We start from the raw sequence: 24,003 nt of genomic DNA, 5'->3' as shown, positions 1-24,003 counted from the left end.
AGCCTTTTCTTTGCTCCCCGCTTCAAAGAACCACCAGAACACAAAAATACACACGTCGCTATCGTTTTTTGGCCCGTTGCGGCATACGCCTAATAAAGCCAGAGACCGTTTGGAAAAAGTAGGACAGCAGATGTCACTTTCTAGAGAGAAATGGATTTCTTCACCCTCTTAGTAGGCTTATTTTAATACAGGCAAAATAGCCAGGCATTACCCGGGCCAGTAGAGGATTGTATTGGGCTGCTTGGAGCGGTCGGTGGTCAAGAGATGCCATCCCCAATTTGGCCACCAGGGGCTGTTAAAAATCCCACGAAATCAGACCAGAACAGATGTCGATTTTGTTGTTATTAATTGAAGATGCCGGCACACAAAACCTAGCTAAAGACATTTGCGGAGCCCTAAAATACAACTGTTGATTTTCACGAAAATCGGTTCAGTCGTTTTGTAGCCTATAAGTCATATATAAACACACTTGCACACACATATTCACACAAAACGGGATTTATAAAGTAATTTTTTTATCATTATTGTTATTAGATATTCTCCTTATTTTCACAGAAATCCGTTCCATAATCACCTGTATTAAAGGGACATTATGTATTTTTTTAGCTCCTTTCAGTGATGAAAAATGTGTTTAAAAAAACTATCAATTTAAATAGCAAGCAAAAAATACATGAACCGTCATGTAAAAGTCATTTTTTGTAATATTTAACAGTTGAGAATATTTAATTCATTTTACATAACATGAAGCTCATACGAATGGCGCTGACGTGTTTGTCTGGCATCTTGCTGCTACGAGTACCCCTAAAAACCCAAAACCTTGTGCAAGGCTGGGCAAAAACGCAGTTTGGTCAATTTGGGTCTTTGTAGTTTGTATTCTTCCTTATGCTTTGTAGCACAACACAATACAATGACATCTAGTGGTCCCATATTACTTAGCGGCCCTTTAACTTACTTGGCTATAATCCCTCCCGGATCGGTGTTTGGAAAACAAAATTCTTTGAGAACTGAAAAGTAATTGTAGTTACTTTATACGTTTGTATCAGAATACCCAAAATATTAATAAAACAAGTACCTAAACAATAATAATTTAAATGTATTAAAAGTTAACATTAAATATAATAAAGTAAAAACCTAAAAAAAATTGTAATCAAGTTACTGCACCTCTAAGCAACAGTTTGATGGGTCAAATTACCGATATTTTAATGAAGATTCACTTGAATACAGAGGAAAAGTTCCATTTTTTTTACAGGCTCCACTGCGAAAATGCCACAGTTGTGTCCATCCATAAATAGTGTTAGTCACGTATAGAGTACACTTTGAAAGGAACAGCAAACTAGCATGTTTTTTTGTTAATTTTGGGGATCGATATGAATTAACCCTTTATTGACCACGTATTATACAAGCCACCTGGAATTTTGGGGGAATTTCGCTCGTGAAAGAGTCAGAAATTATATTATGAGCGATTTCTTTTGACCCTTTTTTTCCTCAGAACAACCCAAACTTTTAATATCTGGCAATATCTTCCATGAATATGTTTTAATTTAAAATGTAAAACGATCCGATTTCCTAAAGAAAGCTATCCTCCAGTAGGGGAGGCTTCACATGACATAATAACTGAAAGCAGAGGTGTTGGCGTCATTTTTAGGCACTTTTTTTTTTTTTTTAGTTTTCCTTCACTTATTGCGTAGCCTGACACGTGACACGGCGATGGGAGCAACTCCTATCGTTTTCCCGACCTCGAAGCACACAACAGAAACACGTTTTCAAGGATTTCGAGCACCCGTCCGAACGGTGCGCGGAGGTCGAAAGCAACGGAATACTCGTACTTGCAGGGCCAAAGGTTTCCATCTCATGTTCTTGAGAAGAGCCGGAGTGGAGGTGAGCGTGCTCTGTGGGCGTTTCTTCAAAGTCAGGGTGACGCCCGCCGGGTCACCGCGCAGGAGATTCACCAAGTTTTTCAATTGCCAGCCCACCTGAAAGATCACAACACAACATTTGGAATCGTTTGGCTCGGAGTATCTGTAGTTTTGTGAGACGGAGAGAAAAAATACATGTCAAATAGGAGCTATTCAGAAAGACTGCGGGGCCACACGGTAGGAAAAACTTGGGCTACTAAATAAATGCTATAAAAAGTGTGCCTTAGCTGGGGGTCTTTTTGGAGGCTCACAATTTGAAGCTCAGCACTTTCAGGATTCCTCGGTCAGCCCGTCAACAAACTTCTGCCCCGCAAGACGTGGATTTCGACACGATCCTGTTCCTGTTGGTATTTCTTGTCCGGTATTGTTCCCGTTTATGTTGTCCTGTTTAATTTAGGTTTCCGGTTTTGTTTCCAGCTATTTCTGTCCCGTTTATTATTTTCTCCAGTTTTCGTTCTCGTCTAGTTTGTCCCGTTTACTTCGATATCCTATTTCATTATCATTCCCGTCTGTCCCGTTCTGTCCGGTATCGACCCCATCCGACCGATATCCGCTCGGGCGATTGGAATCGATCTCATCGGTCTCTGGCTTCCTGTCTTTCCACGCCAGACCGCTGTCTAACGTGGATGACTCCCCATTTCCCGTGGATTAAAAGGCTTGTGTGAGAACGTCACGCGTTTGGGTCCTGATCATGTTCTGGTTCCTGACAGTATGTTGACATTTTTTGTGAACTGCAGTAATCGAACCCACGACATCTCATTATATTTCTATGCAAAATTCCTCATTAAATTGATCACGTCGATAAGAACATTCGCAACATTAGAATTGTATGCATTGATCATCATGATTCTTAATAAACGTGATCACGTTTATTAAGAATCATGATGATAATAACGCCCAGGAATCACGGTGGCAGTGAAGCGCAGTCCTTGATGGTTTTGAGGATGCAGCCACCTTAGAGAGGAAAGCGTAGCATCATTCTGAAGGTTCTGTCACGTCCTGCTAAGCCTTCAGGTTACCAGTGGTAACGGCGCTCGTCAATAGAATTGACCTCACCTTGGCGGCGACGTCTTTTTAAAAGGAAATTTTTTATCCCGGGTGTCCCGAACACAACAGCAAAACCGCGGCGGTACGACATCCAATGCACTCCGATGTTTACATTGGGGCTATTGCGCTTTTTAAACATCTACCAGGCAATTATTGTGTCACATACAAAGTCATTTTTTCATGTCACTGCAAAGATACTCTCAGAGATTGAGATTCCAAGAGCCAAGAAGAAATCCGCAGGCTCGATAGCTCGATAAAATCCGCATCATCAGTGGAAGTGTCTAGACTCAGGACACACTTGTATTCTATAGCTCAGGGTCGATGCCAAACTCATTGTCAGGGAAATGATGGTCCAAATGTGCCTCGTATACTATATTTTATACTCTTATACCTTTATATACTGTTATACTCTTACTTTTGAAATCTTGATACGTTTATATTTATATAGTATACTCTAAAAGTGTGTGGTTTTACAATTTTGAGTTGTTTTCAGAGGCAAACACCTTCAAGGTCAAAAGAATACGTTTCCAGGCACCAAAAATGGGCCTCTCATTAAAAAGCGAAAACTTGAAAGGCCACGAACAGCTTCACAGGCTACTCCTAGCCGTGATCAAACAACGAACTCCTCCTCTTGCTAACCAATCATTCGGCTCTTGGGAACCGTTAGATAAAAAGCAAGTCTGTGGTTCGCTGAAAAAAGGTACGGCCTTCCATGTAGATTGTTATGTTAGCTTGCCCCCTAGTGGAAGAGTCTTCTCTCTTCTTTCCATGTGAATTGTTAGGTTAGAGCGCATGGAAAGCTGCGTCGTTGCTGCCATGGACTTTTTGGACAGTTTAGCACATTAGCTATGTTTCTGTTTTGTTTTTTAGTTCATGTTGACTATATTTTGTGGATTGGGACCCAATGCAACCTGTGCCAAGGCCATCGCTCGCCACGGAAGTCCCACTTCAGAGCGACCTGCTTCCCGCGTCCAGCGATCACTGGATCCTGGGGTGCAACCTTTTCCTTTCTTCCAATAAAACTGAGAGAAACGCAACGCAGGTGGGTCCTGTCTCCGTTCTGGTCCTGACAACTGTGTTTTATCGAATAAAATGAATTTGATTTTATTTTGCAAATGTCCAACAAGTCAGCGCATGGGTAAACGCAGCAGCATCCTCTTTTCTCTTTTTTTGATACCAAACTAACGGAAAAAAAAACAAATAATATCTCTAAATGTCATTCCAAACATATACTACATTTAGAATTCGCTTAGTAAAAACGGTTAACTGTTCAAATTAAGAGTGTAGCGTTACATTGTCACGCCGCTTCTTTAATAGGGACGAAACTTGCGTTGCGCTCAACTCTAACGCAGGAAATTCGTGAGAGGAGGGAAAACAAGCAAAGGAGAGCGCTGCCAAAGTTGGTTGAAAACTCATATTTGGAAACGAATCTTACCACTGTCTGGTGATTGACCTGGATGACTTCGTCCCCGGCGTGGATTTTCTTGCAGCGATCGGCGGGCGACTAAAAGAGGAAAGAATGACAATACCGGTGCAATTTCCGCCCCCCAAACAGCAGGAAGGAGTTTGCACTTACTCCCTCCGTTGTACCGGTGATGACATGCAGACCGTCATAGGTTGACTTGATATACATTCCCTGGAAAGAAAAGGAAATAGAAATAAATCATACCAAGGTGAATGTATAATAGATGTTTTTGAGGAAAATATTTGGAGCTTATTCGAGACAGTAATTATTTACTGCAAATAGGCTGGTTTTCACTCCATTTTGAGTTTATCTTGTAATGTAAAAGATTTGACCCTCTCTTTTTAAGATAAAACCACACTAGAATTAGTAAAAAAAGTGCAGATTCCCACTGTGTCCTTCTCTAGCCACTCATGTTATATCATGTTTTTCAGATTTCTTTTCCCCTTTTGTTCCTGCTCTGAGCCTTCACCTGGAAAAAATGGATCTACTAGAGATCCCAAGAGCCAAGAAGAAATCCGCAGGTTGGAAAGCACGCTCTATTCGGGTCCTGGTGCTGCGGAAAGCTCCACCCTCTGAGATTCGATCTTCAACCTCAGCGGAACTGTTTAAATCTAGGCTTAAAACACACTTAGATGAGATAGCTTTTGAATGATGTTAACCTCAGGAAGCTGTCAAGTGGATATTTTGTTATTACCTATCTTTCATGTTGATGTCTGTATATTGTCACGGTTCCTATGGCGCCCAATTGGCCCCGCCCGTGTGGCACCAGCGGCGGCTCATTGACAGATTGGCTTTCCGTCTTTTTAAGCTCGGTGGTCTCATTTTTCCTTTGTCAGTCCGTCAACGAAACTCTGCCCCGCAAGACGTGGGTTCTGACTCGGTCCAGTTTTCCTGTTGGTATTTCCTGTCCGCTATTCTTCCCGTTTATTTTGTCCTGTTAAATATCAGTTTCCAGTTTCGTTCCTGTCTATTTTGTCCTGTTTATTTCAATGTCCTGTTTCATTATCAATCTTGTCTGTCCTGTCCGGTATCGACCCCATCTGTCCGATATCAACTCAGGCAATTGGAATCGATCTTGTCGGTCTCTGGCTTCCTATCCTTCCACACCAGACTGCTGCCTCACGTGCATTTTTTTATATTCTCAGTTCTAATGTCTTTTTACAAAATTGTCCAATCTAACATCCTACACAAAGAGTTAAGTATTAGTTTCAGGAGCGAGCAGCAGCAAGTCAACTGCAGGAGAGAGAGTGGGAAAGGTGAGAGGAGAGAGAGTGGGAAAGGTGAGATGGCACAACATTCATTTGGACAGGTAACTTAAAATTAGTTTTACCTGGTTATATCAGTATCAGAATATTTTGTTTGTTTGTTTGTTTGTACATGATTCAATTGTTTGTTTGTTTGTACATGATTCAAATTGAATCTTTTCTTCCGGCGCCGTCACGAATGGCAGCCACTCCAGCAGCTCCCGTGTTATTTTCGATTGTTCTCGATTGTTCTCAGCTCAGGGATGCTGCTGGAAATGTGAATTTCCCTTCGGGGATGAACAAAGTATCTATCTATCTATCTATCTATCTATGACTCCCCATTTCCCGTACAATAAAAGGCTTGTGTGAGAGCGTCACGCGTTTGGGTCCTGATCCTGTTCCGGTTCCTGACAGTCTATGAGACTTTTTGTGATTAAGGGTTTTACAAATAAACATGATTTGACTTGACTTAAAGATAAAAAAAAATGTTTAAAATGAGTTAAAATTTTTCAATATATTCAAATTATTTTGAAATCATTGAAATTAATAATAAGTGTATATTAAGGCATGAGTGAATGCATGATTTTTTGCAGCGTCCATAATGCCTGGGTCATTTCTATCGGGCCGTACGGCAGATTGACTCAAACGAGGCGGATTATTCATCTTGCAGAAAGGCATCAAAGAGAAAGCTTTGGCTAAAAGGGGTCAGCAGTGCACGACAAACGCCCGTATACTCGCGTGGGCTTCTCTTTGGGCCCCGATCCGGGACTCTCACGCCGCCTTGTGGGTCAGTATCCCCCGAGCCGTGGACGGCAAAGGCTCTGGTGCCTTTTCTTTACCCCGTAACCCGCTTTCCTTCTGACAAAAGAGCTCCGCTGGCAAATATCTGTTGAAGCATAACAACCCCCCTCTTCATAAGAACGTGAGCGAGCCATTCTTTGATTTGCATTAGCTGACTCACATGCCCAGCGGCGCAAAAAAAGCCCACTTTTAGGACGTTTGCGAGGTCGGCGCCGTTCACCGGCGAAAACCAGGACTCCAGCCGCGTTTCTTGTCGGAAAATCGTGGTAGCGAAGGCTTTCTGGCGACCCCCGTCCGGACGAATCCTTGAAATCGTAACGCGCGACGCTTCAAAGTGCAGATGGTCGATGAACCGACGCTTATTGTGAAAGCGACCAAAGAGTTTTCGAAAGCAGAGAGTGGAATTTTGTACCATAGCCGTTGGCCTAATCCATGATCTGACCTGAATGCAACTGAGCATGCACTTTAGAGGCTGAAGACCAAGAAAAAGAAGAAACCTTGTCGTAAAGGCCTGCTATACGGAGTTCCATACTTATTGTGAATGTGACTTTCAGACAGGAAGTGATGTCACAATGGCTCAAGTCAAGTCATGTTTATTTGTCCATCCATCCATGATCTGCACCGCTTATCCTCAGTAGGGTCGCAGGGGTGCTGGAGCCCATCCCAGCCATCTCCAGGCAGTGGGCAGGGGACACCAGCCAGTCGCAGGGCAATGTTTATTTGTTTGGCCCTTAATCGCAAGGAGTCTCAAAGGGCTGCACAGACCACAGATTATGATGAGACCATCCCCTGATCTAAAACCAACATGAAGGCAAGGGAAAACTCAAAAACCTAATTGTAAGGAAAGGTTCAGTATTAAAATGTTCGTTTTTTTCCCTGGTTACTAGTTACATTTGCTAAAGAGTAACTCAATTACTTTTTAGAAGAAGTAATGACTGAGTGACAGTATGTCACAAAAGTGAGAACAGCCCTCACATTTCTGCAGAGATGTCATCATCATGTTTAATTTATCAACACTGAAGAAACATCGCTTTCACACAATGAAAGGGAGTTTGTGTAAAGCTTATATAGCAGTGTCAATTTATTTTCCCCCTCAAAAAAAGTCCAAAGATACCAATAGTAACTAAACCCCATTGTAACAAAAGTGAGTACACCCTGCAGTAAAAATTCCTGAAGTTCAATATTTTGTGTGGCCACCATGATTTTGGAGAACCACTTGAATCCTCCTGGCCATGGATTTCCCCAGAGCCTCACAAATTGCCACCAGAATGCTCTTTCACACCTCCATGATAACCAAGCTAGGGTATATTCAAGATCTTGTGCTTCACCTTTGGCTTACCCCAAAGATGTTCTATTGGATTTAGATCTGGAGACATGCTTGGCCAGTCCTTCCTCTTTACCCTTAGCCCCCTGTTGAAAAGCCCTGGTCATGGTTATTTTCAGGCTGGAACACTGCCCTGCGACCCTTTCTCTGCTCCAGTATTCCACAGTACATGCTTGAGTCCCTAACTCCAGTTGCACTCATGCGGCCCCAAACCATGACATTCCCAACACCATGCTCGACACAAACATGTTTGTACACCTCACCCGGTCGCCGCCGCACTTGCTTCGCACCATTTGAGCCAAATCAATTCATCTTTGTCTCATCAGACCGGAGGATATCGTGCCTTGTAACAACAGAGGTTCGCCGGCGGACTGACCACCGGAGAGTGAAAGGACCGGGTTTAAAAAGGGACAGGTGGCCTGCAGCGGCTGGCGCCAAAGGAGTGGGCACAGGTGATGCTAGTCAGTAGTCATGACAATAATGAAATATTTGCAGAAATGTAAGGGGTGTTCTCACTTTTGTGACCTACTGTATAAGGTGGCCAACACTGAAGGGATTCAAGCTAGTGAAAGCCTCGGCGTGGGCCGCCATCCGGCAAAAAAACAACTTACCAATCCCTCGGTGGATTTGATGTTGGCGAGCTGCACCAGCTCCAGATGCGCCGCCTGCGACAGCACGGGGTCGGAAGAAAGCGAGATGATGCGGTCGCACACCTCGCAGAGAGTTTGACACTGCCGGCGAAAGAGAAGGAGGTTAAGAACCGCGTAGGCCGTCTTTCCAAAATCATCCGGGCGACTCACCACATGAAGGATTTTGTTCTCCGTTTCGTGAACGCTGCAATCCTGAAAGGGGGAACACACATGAAGGGAGCCCAATGAGCAAAAGGCTTATTCTCGGCGCTTCGGCCGTGGGAGGATAGGAGCAGGAAAGTCGGCCGTTCGGCAGCCCCGACCTCCGACGCTCCCACGCCGACACTAAAGCAATGAATCACCGCCGCCGATGCGCAAACCTTATTCTCACTTAAGGAGAGAAATCATCGTTTACTCTTTCCACGCCAAAGACGGATTTTCACCTCGATATCGAGTGAGTTGAATTCGTTCAATCTCACTCTCACAACCCAAGACAACTGGTCAAATAGACATAGCCCACTGTACCTCAAGTGTTCACAACCAAAGTCAACTGTAAAACCATATAAGGTGTGTTTAACACTGTCATATAAATAAATCAAACTCTCACAACCTGTAACACTGGTCAAGTAGAAATAGGCAACTGCACTTGTTGAATGAATGAATGAATGAAAACGTTTATTTCAAACATTAAAATAAAATCAGGACAAAAACAATGAGTCAACAACAAAATAATGTCGAATAACATGTTCGAAAAGGGGTAGCCAGAAGCAGATTGTTCACAACAAAAGTCAACTGTAAAACAAGATCAAATGACTCTCTAATGATCTTTTCATGTGATGTTATGTGCTCAATCATGTAAGAAGTACATTGCCCACATTGTTACTGGGCAGTGTTCCCTAATGTTTACAGTTTTATGTTATGGTTTACCCCGCAACCCTACTGAGGATAAGAGGTAATGGATGGATGGATGTTATGGTATACTTGTGAGCGACACGAACGGGATTGAATTCAATTTTCTTTATTGTTATGAATGCCCACATTTTGAATTATTGTATGCAACGAAATTGGACATGGCGCTCTTGGGTAAACATGTAATAAAGACTTTAAAGAGAAAAAAAATATAAAAGACTATATGTTTACAACGTCGTGCTTAGAGACTGGCCTAAGTTGTGATAATACTGCAATGTTTGTTGTGTTGCCTTTACGAAAAACAGATTTTTTTTCACTAAACAACCGACTGTGGATGACAACGACCTAGCCTACAGAGAGGAGGTGGAGCAGTTGGTGGGCTGGTGCAGGGACAACAGCCTGGTCCTGAATGTCGACAAAACTAAAGAGATCATTGTCGACTTTAGGAAAAACCAGCCCAACCATGCCCCACTTTGCATCAACAACAAGGCTGTGGAGGTTGTCAGCAGTATCAAGTTCCTAGGGGTGCACATTACAAACAAACTCACCTGGTCCGTAAACACTGCATCACTGGTTAAGAGGGCACAGCAGCGCCTGTACTTCCTGCGGAGGATGAGGAGAGCCCACCTGCCCCCACCCTCCCTCATTACATTCTACAGGGGCACCATAGAGAGTATCCTGACCAGCTGTATCTCTGTGTGGTGTGGAGGCTGCAGCGCTACCGACTGGGGTAGTGTGAGGAGGGTAACGAGGACAGCAGAGAAAATAATCGGGACTACACTTCCCTCCATTCAGGACATTGGCCAGAAGCGCTGCCTATCCCATGCTAAGAACATTACCGGGGACCCCTCTCACCCCCATCATGGACTGTTCACTCTGCTAGCCTCTGGGAAGAGGTTCTGCAGTGTGCGGTGCAGGACCACCAGGCTCCGCAATAGTCTAGTCCCCCTGGCCATTAGACTGTTAAATGGTCAATCTAACATATAGTTAACTTAAATCTAAACGGCTGCTAATCTGACTTTTTGCACTACTGGCAGTTTTTTTATAGCTTGCCACTCCTTGCACATTGCTCTCTGCACTATGGTAATTACAGCGTTATTGTTACAGTGTTAATGTTACTGTGTACCTGACTTGTTAACCTGACTGCCCATTTTGCACATCTGGTTAGCTACTCTTCTTGCACTATCGGCACTATGGTAAAATACTATACGTAGCCAATTACAATACAACTTTATTTATATCTGTACATTCAAGGAAACTGTGGGGGTCAGATGCATCGACATTTCGTTCTGTATACACGTGTACTAGAATGACAATAAAGTAGATCTGAATCTGAATCTGAATCTGAATCTGAAATACAAGGCTAAAAACAGATGATTGAGAAGTATTCTTCATTGATCATTTGGGTTCATTCGCGTCTTAAGTTGAAAAATATAGTAAAAAAAAAACACCTACTTCCAGGTTTTTCTGTGTCACTTCCTGTTCTGTCATCAGCAGACTCACACAATGGCTGACAGGACGGTCACAACAGGACGGTCACAACAGGACGGTCACATGTCCATCCATTCTGAAGGATTCCCATGTCAATGCTGTACATTTCTAAATGTGTTTATTTGATGTATGGTTTGTTGGCTCTCTGTTAGCACACATCTCATATTGGCAGCATTTCTTGTGGTGTCTCTTGGGCAAGTTCAGCTTGTGGCACCTATCCCTCTCCAAGCCTACATATGACTCCACCCGGGATTGAACCGGGGACCTCTCGTTTGATAGGCGAACGTGCTCACCACAGCACTACGGAAACACTATATCATGTATACACAACTATATATGCAGACAGACAGACAGACATAGGAGGGCTTCTGTACTGAGGCGGGCCGGATCAGTAAAATGTCAACTCTAAATTTTAAATGTCGTTTTTCAGTATTATGTCATGATCACCTGTGCCCGCTCCTTTGGCACCGACGGACTCAGACTCCGATTGGCTCCCAATTAGTACTTGTACCCAGTGTTCCCTCTAAGCTGCAATTGCGCACTGCTCGCACATTCTCAGCGCACAAAAAAAATCTAGCCAGTACACAAAAATCAGGGCTCAAAATGACTCATTAAGAAGCGACTTAAGTCAAAGTGACAGTGCATGAAGGTCAAAATACACGGGTTCCCCCGACGTTGTGTCCTAAATGCGGTATTTTGAAGTCGAGTCGAAGTGGAACGAAGTTGAGTAAAGTTAGTAGAGAACCGGCTTCTTCGGCTCAGCTCACTAAAAGGAACTCTTTCGGGTCCTAAACGGCTCTTCAGGTTGTTTTTGCTTCTTTAATCCCAACATGACAAAATATGATGTAAAATGATGCACAAAATGACTTAAAGGAAGGGGGGAATAGAACAAAAAAGAAAAAAATGCCAAAATGAAAAAATAGTGAAAAGCTGAGAAACTGACGGAAACTCAGCAAAATGTAACTTGATGTCAAATTTTGAACATGTTTGATAATGATTTAGTTGCCACGCTTGGGATTATGGTTGCTCACTGTTGTTTCAAGCGTTGCTCACCGACTTTGTGTGAACGCTCAGACACGTGGAAAATTAGAGGGAACATTGCTCGTACCCACTCCTGTCTGTCCCTGCTTGTCAGTCCGTCTGCGAACCTTAGTTAGCACTAGGCAAGACTTTTTCGACCCTGACTCCCACCTGTCCCGTTTTTTTTTTTGGTCCTGTCTGTCCCCCGGCTTTGACCCGTTTTTGATCCTGACCACGTCTACTCTCCTTTCTTGGCTTACGACTCGCTTACGACCCCGACCCAATTTTGCTCTCCTGTCCCGGCGACTGACCTGTTTTTCCGTTTCTGACACCGCCATCGCTCGCCACGGAAGATCCACTTCCGCGTCCAGAGCGACCCGCTTGCAATCACCGGATGGTGGGCGCAACCCTTTCTCTTTCTTCCAATAAAATCTGTGAGAAACGCAACGCAAGTGCGTCCTGTCTCCGTTCTGGTCCTGACATATTATGCTTTATCATTCTACCTCCATTAGTAACCCACCCTACATATTAAATTCACACATACGAGGGATCTTTTCTAAACATACTAAATGGATTTACAAAAAACGGGAAAATATTTTTATGTCTGGCATTGATCGTGTTAACTGGTTTATTTGAACAGTTGACTGGATGCAGTTTAACACCTGAACCAACTCCTCACGCTATACAGACTCAACACTGCCCTTTAGCATTTGGTTCGCAGTTATTTAAAAATTCATAACTTTTGACGGAAATGACCTAGAGGCTGGCTTCTTATTGAGACGTACTCAGAAATTCATGGCAGTCTGGATTGAAATATCCAAGGGGCCGCGGGCCGTATGAGCTGGAGATGGACTACCTGCTGTACAATGGTGGTGAGCTCCAGACACAACTGGATCACGTTGTTCCTGGTCACACCGTAATCGGCCACGGAGGCGAAGGGTGACCTGGAGAAGAAGGAGCACCTGAAATTAACCAGGAGAAGGTTTTTCCTTGTCGTCAGTCGTTGGACGGAATACGGTGCGAAACGGGAACGGCGGCCACCTCACCTGTCCAGCCAGGCCAAGAGACTCTTGGCGGCGGCGATGAGGTCCACCACCGAGGTTAAGAAGTCATTGGGCAGCTTGCGGGTGGCACGGCCGTCGTAATGGCCGCTGCGCCGTCTTCCCGCGATAAAGTTCTGCAGGTTCTTAGCCGAAGCGTTCAGCTTATGAGAGAGACTCTTGAGATTTTCGGTCTCCAGTCCGTAATTCTACAGGAAAGCAGATTAAGTTTTAGTAAAGCGCACTGATGAAATCTCCACACTTGAGGTCTGATTTTTGTACAGTACGCCACAAAAGTGAGTACATCCCTCACATTTCCTCATAATGTTTCATTGAACAACACTGAAGAAACTTTGTTTCGTCACAATGAAAGTCAAAAATCTCCAAAAATAGCCATTAGTAAGTAGCCTAACCCCTGGTAACAAAAGTGAGTACACCCTTAAGTACAAGATTCAGATTCAGATTCAGATCTACTTTATTGTCATTCTAGTACACGTGTATACAGAACGAAATGTCGATGGATCTGACTCCCACAGTTTCCCTCAGTGTCCTTCAGTGTACAGATATAAATAAAGCTGTATTGTGTTATTTACCATAGTGCCGATAGTGCAAGAAGAGACGCTAACCAGATGTGCAAGATGGGCAGTCAGGTTAACAAGTTCCTGAAGTTGAATATTTTCTGTGGCCACCATGATTTTGGAGATGCACTTTAATCCTCCATTTCACGGGAGCCCCGCAAATTGCCACTAAGGATACTCTTCCACTCCTCCGTGACAACATGATTGAACTGAGGGATATTCGAGATTTATTGGTTTTAGATCTGGAGACATGCTTGCCCAGTCCACCCCCTTTACAATAGCCTTGGTCATCTTAGGAGTGTATTTGGGGTCATTGTCAGGCTGCAACGTTTTTCTGCGACCCAGTTTCTGGAGGGATCATTCTCTGCTCCAGTATTTCACAGTACTTGCATGTGTTTGTGTTTCCCCCAATAAAATGCAACTCCCCAACACCAATCGCACCCATGCAGCCCCAAAACCAGGACATTCCCAACACCATGCTTGACACAAACATGTTTGTACTCCTCACCTGGTTGCGGCCGCACACGCTTCACACCAACTAAGCCGGATCAATTCATCTTTGTCTCATCAGACCGTAAAATGTATTTCCAGTGAGCCATGGACTTTGTGGACATACTTCTTTTCATTGTGATGTTTCCTCACTGTTGTTCCCCTAAACATTGTCATGAAATCTTTGCAGAAAAGTGAGGAGCGTACTTACTTTTGTGGCATACCTTACATATACAAAGATACCGCACAAGAGGGCAATCCCCTCGGTAGGCCGGAATGGGACTCTTGGGGCCTCGATTGATCGGATGCGTCCTCCTGGACCAGGAGAGCCCGGCAGGAGGGACACTAATCATATCTAATACAGAAGAGCCTCCGAGACTTAAAAGTAAATCCTGCTTACGTAAGAAGCTTTTCAGCTGAAGCAAGGCCCCCGTGCGGGGATGTCGGATGAGGGGATTTTAACATTCGGCTCGCGTCTGCGACCCCAGTCCGCTCGATCTGCATTCCGTCCCTCTATGTGTCTCTCGGGGATGGGGGCAAGTTCCCCGAACCTTCCTCATTCTTCAAAAGTCCGTCCCCTTGGCGTATGCGGTCAAAGCTTTTATTCATTCTCCAAAAAATCTATAACTGTAAAGGTTTTAATGAGTGATCAAAGATTTTTTTAGGTGTTCTCATTAAAATCATTTCTACTTTTTGACTCTCATTAGCGCAGTTCTTCTGGATTTGCTAGCCCAATTAACAACTACTCTTTGTATTCTAGCAGGGGTTCACAACCTATTGTTGATAGATGGCTCTGTTCATGAGTACGGTTCGTACGACACGAGAATTTTGCAATGGTGTATTACATTGCTTTATTACATTCTAAGGGATGGGCAGGGCATCTGTATGATGCGGCAGGGGTAAACCAGCGAAAGCTGTCGGGCCCTGCTGTTGAACAGAAGAGTGCGTTGTGTCACCCTGACCCGAGTGACATGGCCATCACCTTGTGTCTCGTTTCAGCTGGAGGGACGAGAGCATGACCGACTTGGGTGCTGAGGTGCCTAACTTGTTTGGGTGTTTGGGCATTTGGCTTGGCGATGGTCCAAAAACCTTTGGGTGTGTTTGTCTTGCTGTCGGTCACCCCTCTTGAGGGATATGACCAAGGTAGATAGATATATAGATAATATTACTTTGCTTGATGCTGAGCCAGCGGTCATACATTTTAAGTCATGACAGTACCGACACCTACAGGGTTCTGTCCAGTATATATTGGACACAATGTTAACAACAGTTTATGGTCGGGGTGTCACACCAACAGACCCCATTTTGGCTGTAAATCACCGTATCGTTCTTTATTTGGAAATGATCTATGTTTATTGTTAAGACTCTTTACGATGAAAAGCCACAGAACAAATCTTAATCACCCGGAAGCTTTAGCAAAGCACCTAGAGCAATGCGATTGGGTAAGGGTTGGGAACGAGTGGTGCTATACACAGGACAGCCCACTATCCTTTGCCCAGCGCCATCTGTACTCCTCATTTGCAGTATTTGGTGACATTTTTGTAAAAATCAAACTTGTACTTTGTACATAAACCATTATTTAGCATGTTTATTTGAGCCTTAACACTTTTAAGAAACGGTGGGAGGGAGTCACATTTTAAGAGGAACATTTCTATTGAAATGGGAAACAGGCTCTGCCATGATGATTTCATAGATTTGATAGAACCATCAAACGGTACATAGTGAAATAAAATGTGCCGGATCATTCTATTTTGACTGGAGTGCGGGGTTTGGCAGTTGGATTGAATTTTGTCCTTGAATATATGGTGTGGCTCTCCCAAAGAAGAATCTATTTTTAATATTGTGGCTCTTTAAGTCAAAAGGGATCCTGACCCCTGTATTAAAGGCGCTAGCATGAGCAGCTAGCATCGCAGATGACATCCAAGCAGAATCTCTTAAGTGCTGACTCTTATGAGCATTTTGTTTTGGCAGTAATGACAGATTCAAAATCAAAACCAGAAAATGAAAACGCTTCTTAAAAACGATTGCTGTGTTTATCCCAAGTATAAATAGGTGGGGGTGGGCTTATTCAAAGATCACGACATTTCCACGTGATAAGTTGGGATTTCACGGAAGGCCATTTCCTTATTTAGACTCACTGTTCGTCTTCGTCACTCTCTTGTTGCCGTTCTTTGACCTCCACACCCTTTACAGCTTATCTGTTTTTTGTTTTGAAGATTTAATTAAAAAAAGGGGGTTAGGAGGAGAGTCAAGTCAAGTCAAATTTATTTATATAGCCCTTAATCACAAAAATGTCTCAAAGGACTGCACAGGATTACAGTTACAAAATTACACAATGACCTGATCTTAAACCAGCATGCGGGCAAGGAAAAACTGAAAAACCTCAGTGTGAGGAGAAAAGAGAAACCTTGAGAAAGGACCTCACATGTGGGATGGAATTCCCTTACCTGAAGCCTCTTTACCCGGTCCTCCTTGCAAGTTCAAATCTAATTTTCTTGCCTTGTTTTAAGTCCCGACTAAAGTTTAAACACAACACCAAGCCGAAAGTATCAGTATCAGATATCAGTTTTTTTGGCTACTACCCTGTGTTCAATTGGATTGCGTGGATATCTCCCACCCCTACTGCACAAATAACCGTCAGTTATGTATATTATTATTTCTGTTGTAATATTGGTAGTGTTTTGTGGTATAGTTTTATGGTAGTGGTATTTTGGTTGCAATCCTGTAGAAGTATTTTTGAAGCATTTCCATAGCAGTATTATTTTAGTATTCCAGATGTATTTTTGTAGTATTGTATAGTAGTATTTTTGGTTTTCGTAGAAGTACTGTTGAAGTATTTACATAGTAGTATTGTGTTTTTATTTCCATAGTAGTATTTCCATTGTGGTATTTTTGTTGTATTTATTTAGTGTTTTTGTGTTGTTGCTCTAGCTGTATTTTTGTAGCGTTTCAGTTGCGGTATTTCTGGAGTAGTATTCTCAAGAGTCCTTCATTTTCCTCATGCTGAGGTTTATGAGTTTCTCCCTGCCCTCGTGTAGGTTTTAGATCAGGGGATGCTGTCATAATACTCTGTGGTCTGCGCAGCCCTTTGAAACTCTTTGTGAATAAGGGCCAAACAAATAAACAGGACTCGACTCGACCGGAAGACACCTTAAGATTTGCGGTCTCGCGAACCGAAATAAAATACGTTCGCGGGGGAGGCGAATGAGGACCCACCAGCGCGCAGAGCAAGTCCACCGCCTCCAGGACCAGTTCTTGATGGCCGATCCTGGACACACCCAAGTCCTCCAGCTCCTGGTGGGTGATTCGCAGCAGCTGCTCCCCGCCCACTTTCTCCCTCTCCAAGGTTTTGATGTACTGCTGCAGGCAGTCGTCCAGTCCTGGGGGAAGCAAAGCGCCCTCGCTCACACACTTGCCGGCTGTTTGTTGCCTGGCAATCGGACTTTTTTTGTATCGCGTTCTTCTTCGAGCGCGACGCATCCGACCGGCGTTTTTTTCCTAATGATGCTAAAAAAAGCGCAGAACTGAAAAGAGCAGAGCGTCTGTGTGTGTGTGTGTGCGAGGCAGCAGGTGCTAAATCCTTCCGTGCAGTTGTTGTTGGAATCTGCCGTCTGTCCTCTTTCCTGCTTATGAAAGAGAGTTATGCAAGTTAGGGACGCTAACCTACCTCAACGAAAGTATGCAAACACAAAGACCGATCGGAGACGCTGGGTCATTCAACCCTATTCGGGATTCGTACACCTTTTTCATTTCTAAATTTTCATTTCAAAAACAAGTGGTAAGCCAGGACGGGAGAGCGGACGCGGTCGGGATCAAAAACGAGTCGTAAGTCGGGACGGGAGAGCAGACGTGGTCGGATTCGAAACAGGTCGTAGCCGGAGACAAACGGGAGAAAAAACGGGACAGGCGGAAGTCAGGGTCGAAAAAGGCTTGTCTTGTATAAACAGAGGTTCGCAGACGGACTGACAAAAGGGGATTGACGGAACTGGCTTCAAATAGGTACAGGAAGCCAATCAGATAGCCCGCAGCGGGTGGCGCCAAATGAGCGGGCACAGGTGAAATGAATAAGTAATCATGACACTCAACGGTACATGAGTAAATATTTTTGAGAGCAATCTTTCCTCATCTAGATATTTCATGAAAAATGACTGTGATACGTAGTTTAGATTTTCAGTTGCAGGAAGTTTTTTTCCATGACAATTTACCACTGAGAAAGACATAATACCTTCATTTTTTGCATTCCCCATAATAAATAGACATTAATACGTAATATTTGCACTAATATAAATTTCATATAGTGCCGTTTAGGTGTAGCATGCATCCGCCTCTACGGCACGACCCGTAGGGGGCGATGACGCTTCATAGGGCAAATCCATACAAACTAATGCCAGCTACAGAAGAAATCCAATGGCACAACAAAGCCACCGGAGCAGGCGTGTCATCGTCATTTTCTACTGTATTTCTTCATTCACGTGTGGTCTATCGACTCGGACTGACGAGAAATATGGCGACAATTCCTAGCAATTACAAGAGAATTTATGCACTTTTCAAACTTTGAAACCAAACATTAAAATTCAAGCATTTTCAAGGATTTCAAGCACCTGTACGTTGCCCGATTTTTCTTCATATCATGCCTTGTCTATCGAATCAGACTGTCAAGAAGCATGGCAACAATTCCAAGCATTGACAAGCACGGTACCTAAAATTCCAGCACTTTTCATATCTTGTAAAACACAACATTAAAATGCAAGCATTTTTAAGGATTCCAAGCACCCCTACGCAGCCCCGATTTTTCTTCATTTTCATGACTATTTTCTCTATTAAGTATGTGCTAACTGAGTTCAAAGAGCCTTTCATCTCATTTTTAGCACCGGAACTAGCACGAAAAAGAGAGGAGGAGAGTGTTTTCATGCTCCTTCCCCAGGCTTTTACTATGAAAGTTTAAGCCCACCACATTTTTGACACGGTGACTGGAAATTAAAAAAAGGTAAGTTGACTGTGAGGGCTGCCACTTCCAGGACAAGGGAAAATTGGAGTATTTTTTCACCGAAATCCGAAACAACCGCGTCCGCCTAATTTGCCAAGAGACTGTTCCCGTTTTCAAAGAATATAGTATCAAGAGGCACCGCCAGAAAAAAACATGCTGCCAACAAAACCTAGCTGGACAGTAACGCTGTGAAAAGGTGAAGCAACCGGAAGCTGTTTTAGCGGACAGCAGCGCCTTTTCACACGTCAAATAAAAATGCTACAAAGACGAGCTACGAGGTCGCGACGCCGAATTCACCCTGAATTTATTAAAGACTGTTGGCAGAATGCCGGGCGGAATAGTCAGCACTTGCACATTTTCAGCTTCCCAAATCTGGCCCGCTTTCTAAAAAAATTGGACACCCCTGGGCTAAAGCGAGTTTCATCGTTCCCTTCACTGCCCATGCATGTTTTTGGAATGTGGGAGGAAACCGGAGTGTCTGGTAAAACCCACGCAAGCACGGGGAGAACTTGCAAACTCCACACAGGTGATTCGATCTCACGACCTCAGAACTGTGCCGCACACGCGCTAACCACTGCGTCGCCGTGCTGCACCGATGACATCATATATTCAGATATTTTGGGGGCAGGCAGAGAAGGCCTCGTAGGCCCCGACGGCCCGCCGCTGTTCAAACCACTGGAGACATGAGTTGCTAAATTGAAAATGGAGGGGCATCCAGTTGACATTTTTGGGCAATTGCGGGATTCTTTTCCCTCCTCATGAGAATCCGTCCTTTCAAAGAAGCTTTGTCAGCGCCGTGAAGAGAAAGAGTTTCTTAAGCACACAAAGCTGGGTGGGGGGGGGTGAGAGGACGCCCCCTTTTGGCCTCCGCTGACATCACAGACCCTTATGCTAATCACGGCAGCTCTGCGAAGTCGGGGCAAAACGCATCCAGGCCGGAGTCCGCTCGCTTAGCAACCCCCCCTACCTCTCCCCCTCGCTTTCCATCACCATTACTCCCTCCCCGGCGGCAGTGGAAGCATCACTGCTCCACTTGTCACATGCGAGAAACTAAAGAGTCTCTCCCCTCGCTTTCTTTCCACGTCCCCTCGGCTTTTAGCGCTCTCCATCTTCGCGACGTGCGACCGACGCGTGCCGGTAGGCGAAAGCATGCGCGTGCTGCGTTTTGATTTCGGTTATTTGTTGTGATGTCGGCTTAGGAAAAAGGACTGTCATTTGAGATCAGGGGCATCGAATTTGTTTTGGCTCAGGGGCCACACGGTAGAAACAACATGATCACAGGGGCCAAACCAGTTCGTGGCCTCAAAATGGCGCCTCAAACCCGAGTGGAAAGATTCGTGTAACACACAGGATACAGTAGATAGGAGCAACATTTTGTAAAGGCACAGTGTGTAAGATTTTGTGCCTCTTCGTGTCACGGTTGCCATGGCGCCCAATTGGCCCCGCCCGTGGGTGCCACCTGCAGCTTGCTGACGGATTGGCTCCCTGTCAGTATTTAAACTCTGCCCTTGTCAGTCCGTCTGCGAATCTCCATTTTGACACGGTAAGCCCTTTTTCTCCTGTCCTGTTTTTTGCTCCTTTTTGTCTCCCGCTACGATCTGTTTTGATCTCGACCACGTCTGCTCTCCCGTCCCGAATAACGACCCGTTTTCTGATACCGACCACGTTTTTGCTCTTCCGCCCCGGCTACCGACTTGTTTTTTTCCGCTCTCGACACCGCCATCGCCCGCCAGATGTCCCACTTCCGCGTCCGAGCGACCTACAACCAGCGATCTCCGGATGGTTTCTGCACTCCTTTCCCTGCTTCCCCAATAAAACAGTGAGAGACGTTACGCGAGCGGGTCCCGTCTTTGTTCTGGTCGCGACACTTAGTGGTACAAAAATTCAGTAAATCAAATCCACATTCATTTGAATATTAGGCAAAAATACATGAAGTATCATAGCGACGTTCATTTTTATTTAGAAATCAAATCAGAGGATGAGAAATTTGTAGAATCCCTATCTCCAGGTCGCCGCCATGTTTGTCTGGCATCTTGCGCACTAAAATCGGTGCCACGGTGCACAACGAGCCAGCATGAGACAACAGTGCCATCTAGTGGTGGAATATGACTCACTTGGGGCTGTCTATTGAATCCATTTTCACCAACAGTTCGTTGAATTCACTGAAACTCACGCACCAAACAGTAATTTAATCATTTGGGTTAATGATTTGAAAGTCTTTCTGCTTTTTATTGTCATGGTTTGGTGCCCTCTTTTCTCCAAATGATTACCCCATTTTCCAGCCCCCTTCACTTTTCCTCTCCCCAGGTGTTTCCCATTAGACAATAAACCACCTCTATTATAGTTCCACCTGGCTCCCACCTCACGTTGCTAAATCGTTTTGATTCCGAAAGACTTACTCGCCGACATAACAAGCTTCTCCTCCCGTGACTTCATTCTTTCATTCCACCCACTCCAGGACGTGTCACTCCACCCACTTTCTTCAGTTTCCACCTTGACCGTCCACTCAAACCCTCTTTCTTAAAGGTACCTCCTAATCTCCCCTTCGAGATTTTTTTTCTTCACCCCGAGACTTTAGTTCTCTTGTAAGCCTCCCTTCTCCAGATCTCCTTCTGAGCAGTTCCAGTCCAAGACCCACTTCTCGCCAGTAAATGTCCCCCTAGTGGGGTTTGATTACATCCCTCTGACTCCCTGTGACATTTATAATCATTTTTATACGAAACTTCTTACCTGAACAAAGGAACTTCGCTGTAAGATTTCATAGATATTATAGAAAGGATCAAAAGCTCCTTTAAACTACTGCAAAGACACCTAGTGTCAAGAACCAGAATAGGATCAGGACCCAAACGCGTGACGTTTCTCACACAAGCCTTTTATTTTACAGGAAATAGGAAGGCGTGCACGTTACGCAGCGGTCTGGTGCGGAAAGACAGGAAGTCAAAGGCCGACGACATCGATTCCAATCGCCCGAGTTCATGTCGGACAGATGGGGTCGATACCGGACAGGACGGGACAGACAGGATTGATAATGAAAAAGGGTGTCGAAAATAAACAGGACAAACTATAGGGGAACGAAAACTGGAGAGAATAATAAAAGGGACAAAAATAGACAGGAACGAAACCGATATTAAACAGAACGAAAATAAACGCGAACAATACCGGACAGGGAATACCAACAGGAAACAGGACCGAGTCTGAACCCACGTATTGCGGGGCGGAGGTCCGTTGACGGACTGACAGCAGAAGAATGAGAGCACTGAACTTATATAGACAGAAAGCCAATCTTTCAACGAGACGCAGCTGGCGCCACACGGGCGGGGCCAATTGGGCGCCATGGCAACCGTGACAACTAGGTTTCATCTTTTTGATTTAAAGTGTCCATTACTTTAGTAAAAAAAACACTAGGAGGAGTTGACTCAATGTTCTCTGGTTGATTAATGGTAGTCAGCAAATACAGCTATGTTGGGTGCTCGGTGGCGACATCCAGAGGACATATATAAAACTGCAAGTTTATTTTTCTCTTGCACTTCTCTCCATAATTATCTAAGTTACATTTGGTTTTGACAGCTAATCTACCAATTAAATCGGTTCATTTTAGACCAGGGATCTCAAACTCACAAATCTCAAATCCTGTCTGTCCCGTTGTTTAATATCGGTTTCCAGTTTCGTTCCCGTCTAGTTTGTCCTGTTTAATTTTGATACCCTGTTTTGATATCAATCCTGTCTGTCCCGTCCTGTCCGTTATCCAATCTATCTGTCCGATATCCGCTCGGGCAATCGGTATCGATCTGGTCGGCCTCTGGCTTCCTATCGTTCCACGACACACCGCTGCCTAACGTGCACGACTCCCCATTTCCTGTCAAATAAAAGGCTTGCGCGAGAAACGTCACGCGTTTGGGTCCCGATCCTGTTCCGGTTCTCGACATGAGGTTCATGCTACGTCAAATGGGAACACATTTCCCCACATACGAGTAATATAAGTTCACGTATGTATGTATTTTTGTTTATCGTTCAAATTTGAATGAGTGATTATTTCAAAGCACGAAGAGAAGCTCAATATGACACTGTCCCTTCATGTCCAAGTCATGAGGATTATGGAATCATTTTTCACATTCATTCTAAATCTTTTTTTCTTATTTTGTATTTATTTGAAGAAAAGGGATCGCTTAGGACATGAGATGGTGAAAACTCCGATTGATTCCAACCGACTCAGACCCTCGCAGACCCTTGAGTTTGAGACCCCCTGTTTTGAACCAAACCCAGGTCTAGGTTGCATCCTCTCAATGGGGGTCTCTTCACGTGAGACAAAGGGACGCAATAGAGCTTTGTTGACATAGTGAAAGAGGTTCTTGGGAGACCAAGGGTAATCTCTTCCCACCGATGGTGAGGGACCCAAAATCGACGAGAACCTCGGGGTTCATCAGGTGTTTGCCGTCTCTGGAGATCGCGAAAGCTCTTACCTTTCATCCAGTCCACCACTTGAGCGGAGCTCCACTTGCTGACGGGCTCCATAATCAGAGCCATGTCCAAGTTTGTCTCGCGTGACAAAAGGGGAGGAAAAAACAAGAAGAAGAAACCTCCTCCGAGCTGCGACGAAGCGCCGACGCAGAAACGAGAATGACGAGGCGAGCCCGAGCTAACGATCTCGAGATGTTTTTCGCTGCAGCCTTGTGGTGGAGATGCTCGAAGAGCGACGAAAGAAGAAAAGCGGACTCGGGCGCATTCCTGCGCTGCTGGCCGACCTCGAAGCCCTCGTTGACTTGTCACGCGTGGAAGGTTCCGCGGAGGCTGGTGGACGCTGCGCGATCTCGCGGAGAAACGGAGGAGATGAGCGGCTTTGTGTCCCGACGGCAAAGGAAGCCTCCGGCGAGCATCCTCCCTCGCGGTGCACGGAGGAGGCGCTGCCCACGGCGCGCAAAGTGCGTGGGGATGGCGACTGATTCACTGCGTGGATCCCTGGACGGGGGGCCGCCCCTAGGAGGGGCTTCCTGATGGAATTTCAGGCCTGGCGTGGGGCGGGGGGATAAAAGAGTTCGCGAGGGGGAAATCATCCACAAAAAACA

At 44.8% G+C, this 24,003-nt stretch overlaps 1 protein-coding gene across 2 annotated transcripts in view; it reads right to left on the bottom strand.

Annotated features, from left to right (window-relative positions):
• The window catches only part of LOC148348836 (connector enhancer of kinase suppressor of ras 2-like), a 45,355-nt gene extending 21,352 nt beyond the window's left edge, over positions 1-24,003 (bottom strand). Inside the window, exons 1-9 of one of the 2 annotated variants that reach the window (XM_088320692.1) lie at positions 23,401-24,003; positions 17,170-17,333; positions 12,893-13,095; positions 12,703-12,808; positions 8,598-8,639; positions 8,409-8,528; positions 4,540-4,599; positions 4,399-4,467; positions 1,827-1,973 (exon numbers count right to left, since the gene is read on the bottom strand). In XM_088320692.1, coding sequence (XP_088176818.1) covers positions 1,827-1,973; positions 4,399-4,467; positions 4,540-4,599; positions 8,409-8,528; positions 8,598-8,639; positions 12,703-12,808; positions 12,893-13,095; positions 17,170-17,333; positions 23,401-23,464 — 975 coding nt within the window. In that variant the 5' untranslated portion in view covers positions 23,465-24,003. The remainder of the gene's footprint in view (positions 1-1,826; positions 1,974-4,398; positions 4,468-4,539; positions 4,600-8,408; positions 8,529-8,597; positions 8,640-12,702; positions 12,809-12,892; positions 13,096-17,169; positions 17,334-23,400) is intronic. The other variant, XM_088320693.1, reaches the window with a different exon arrangement.

Source organism: Urocampus carinirostris, chromosome 17 (assembly GCF_059441175.1).
Source record: "Urocampus carinirostris isolate Australia breed hairy pipefish chromosome 17, RoL_Ucar_1.0, whole genome shotgun sequence".
Lineage (NCBI taxonomy): Eukaryota > Metazoa > Chordata > Actinopteri > Syngnathiformes > Syngnathidae > Urocampus > Urocampus carinirostris.
The sequence above is the reverse complement of the archived record's forward strand: the minus strand, read 5'-3'. Positions and strand labels throughout refer to the sequence as shown.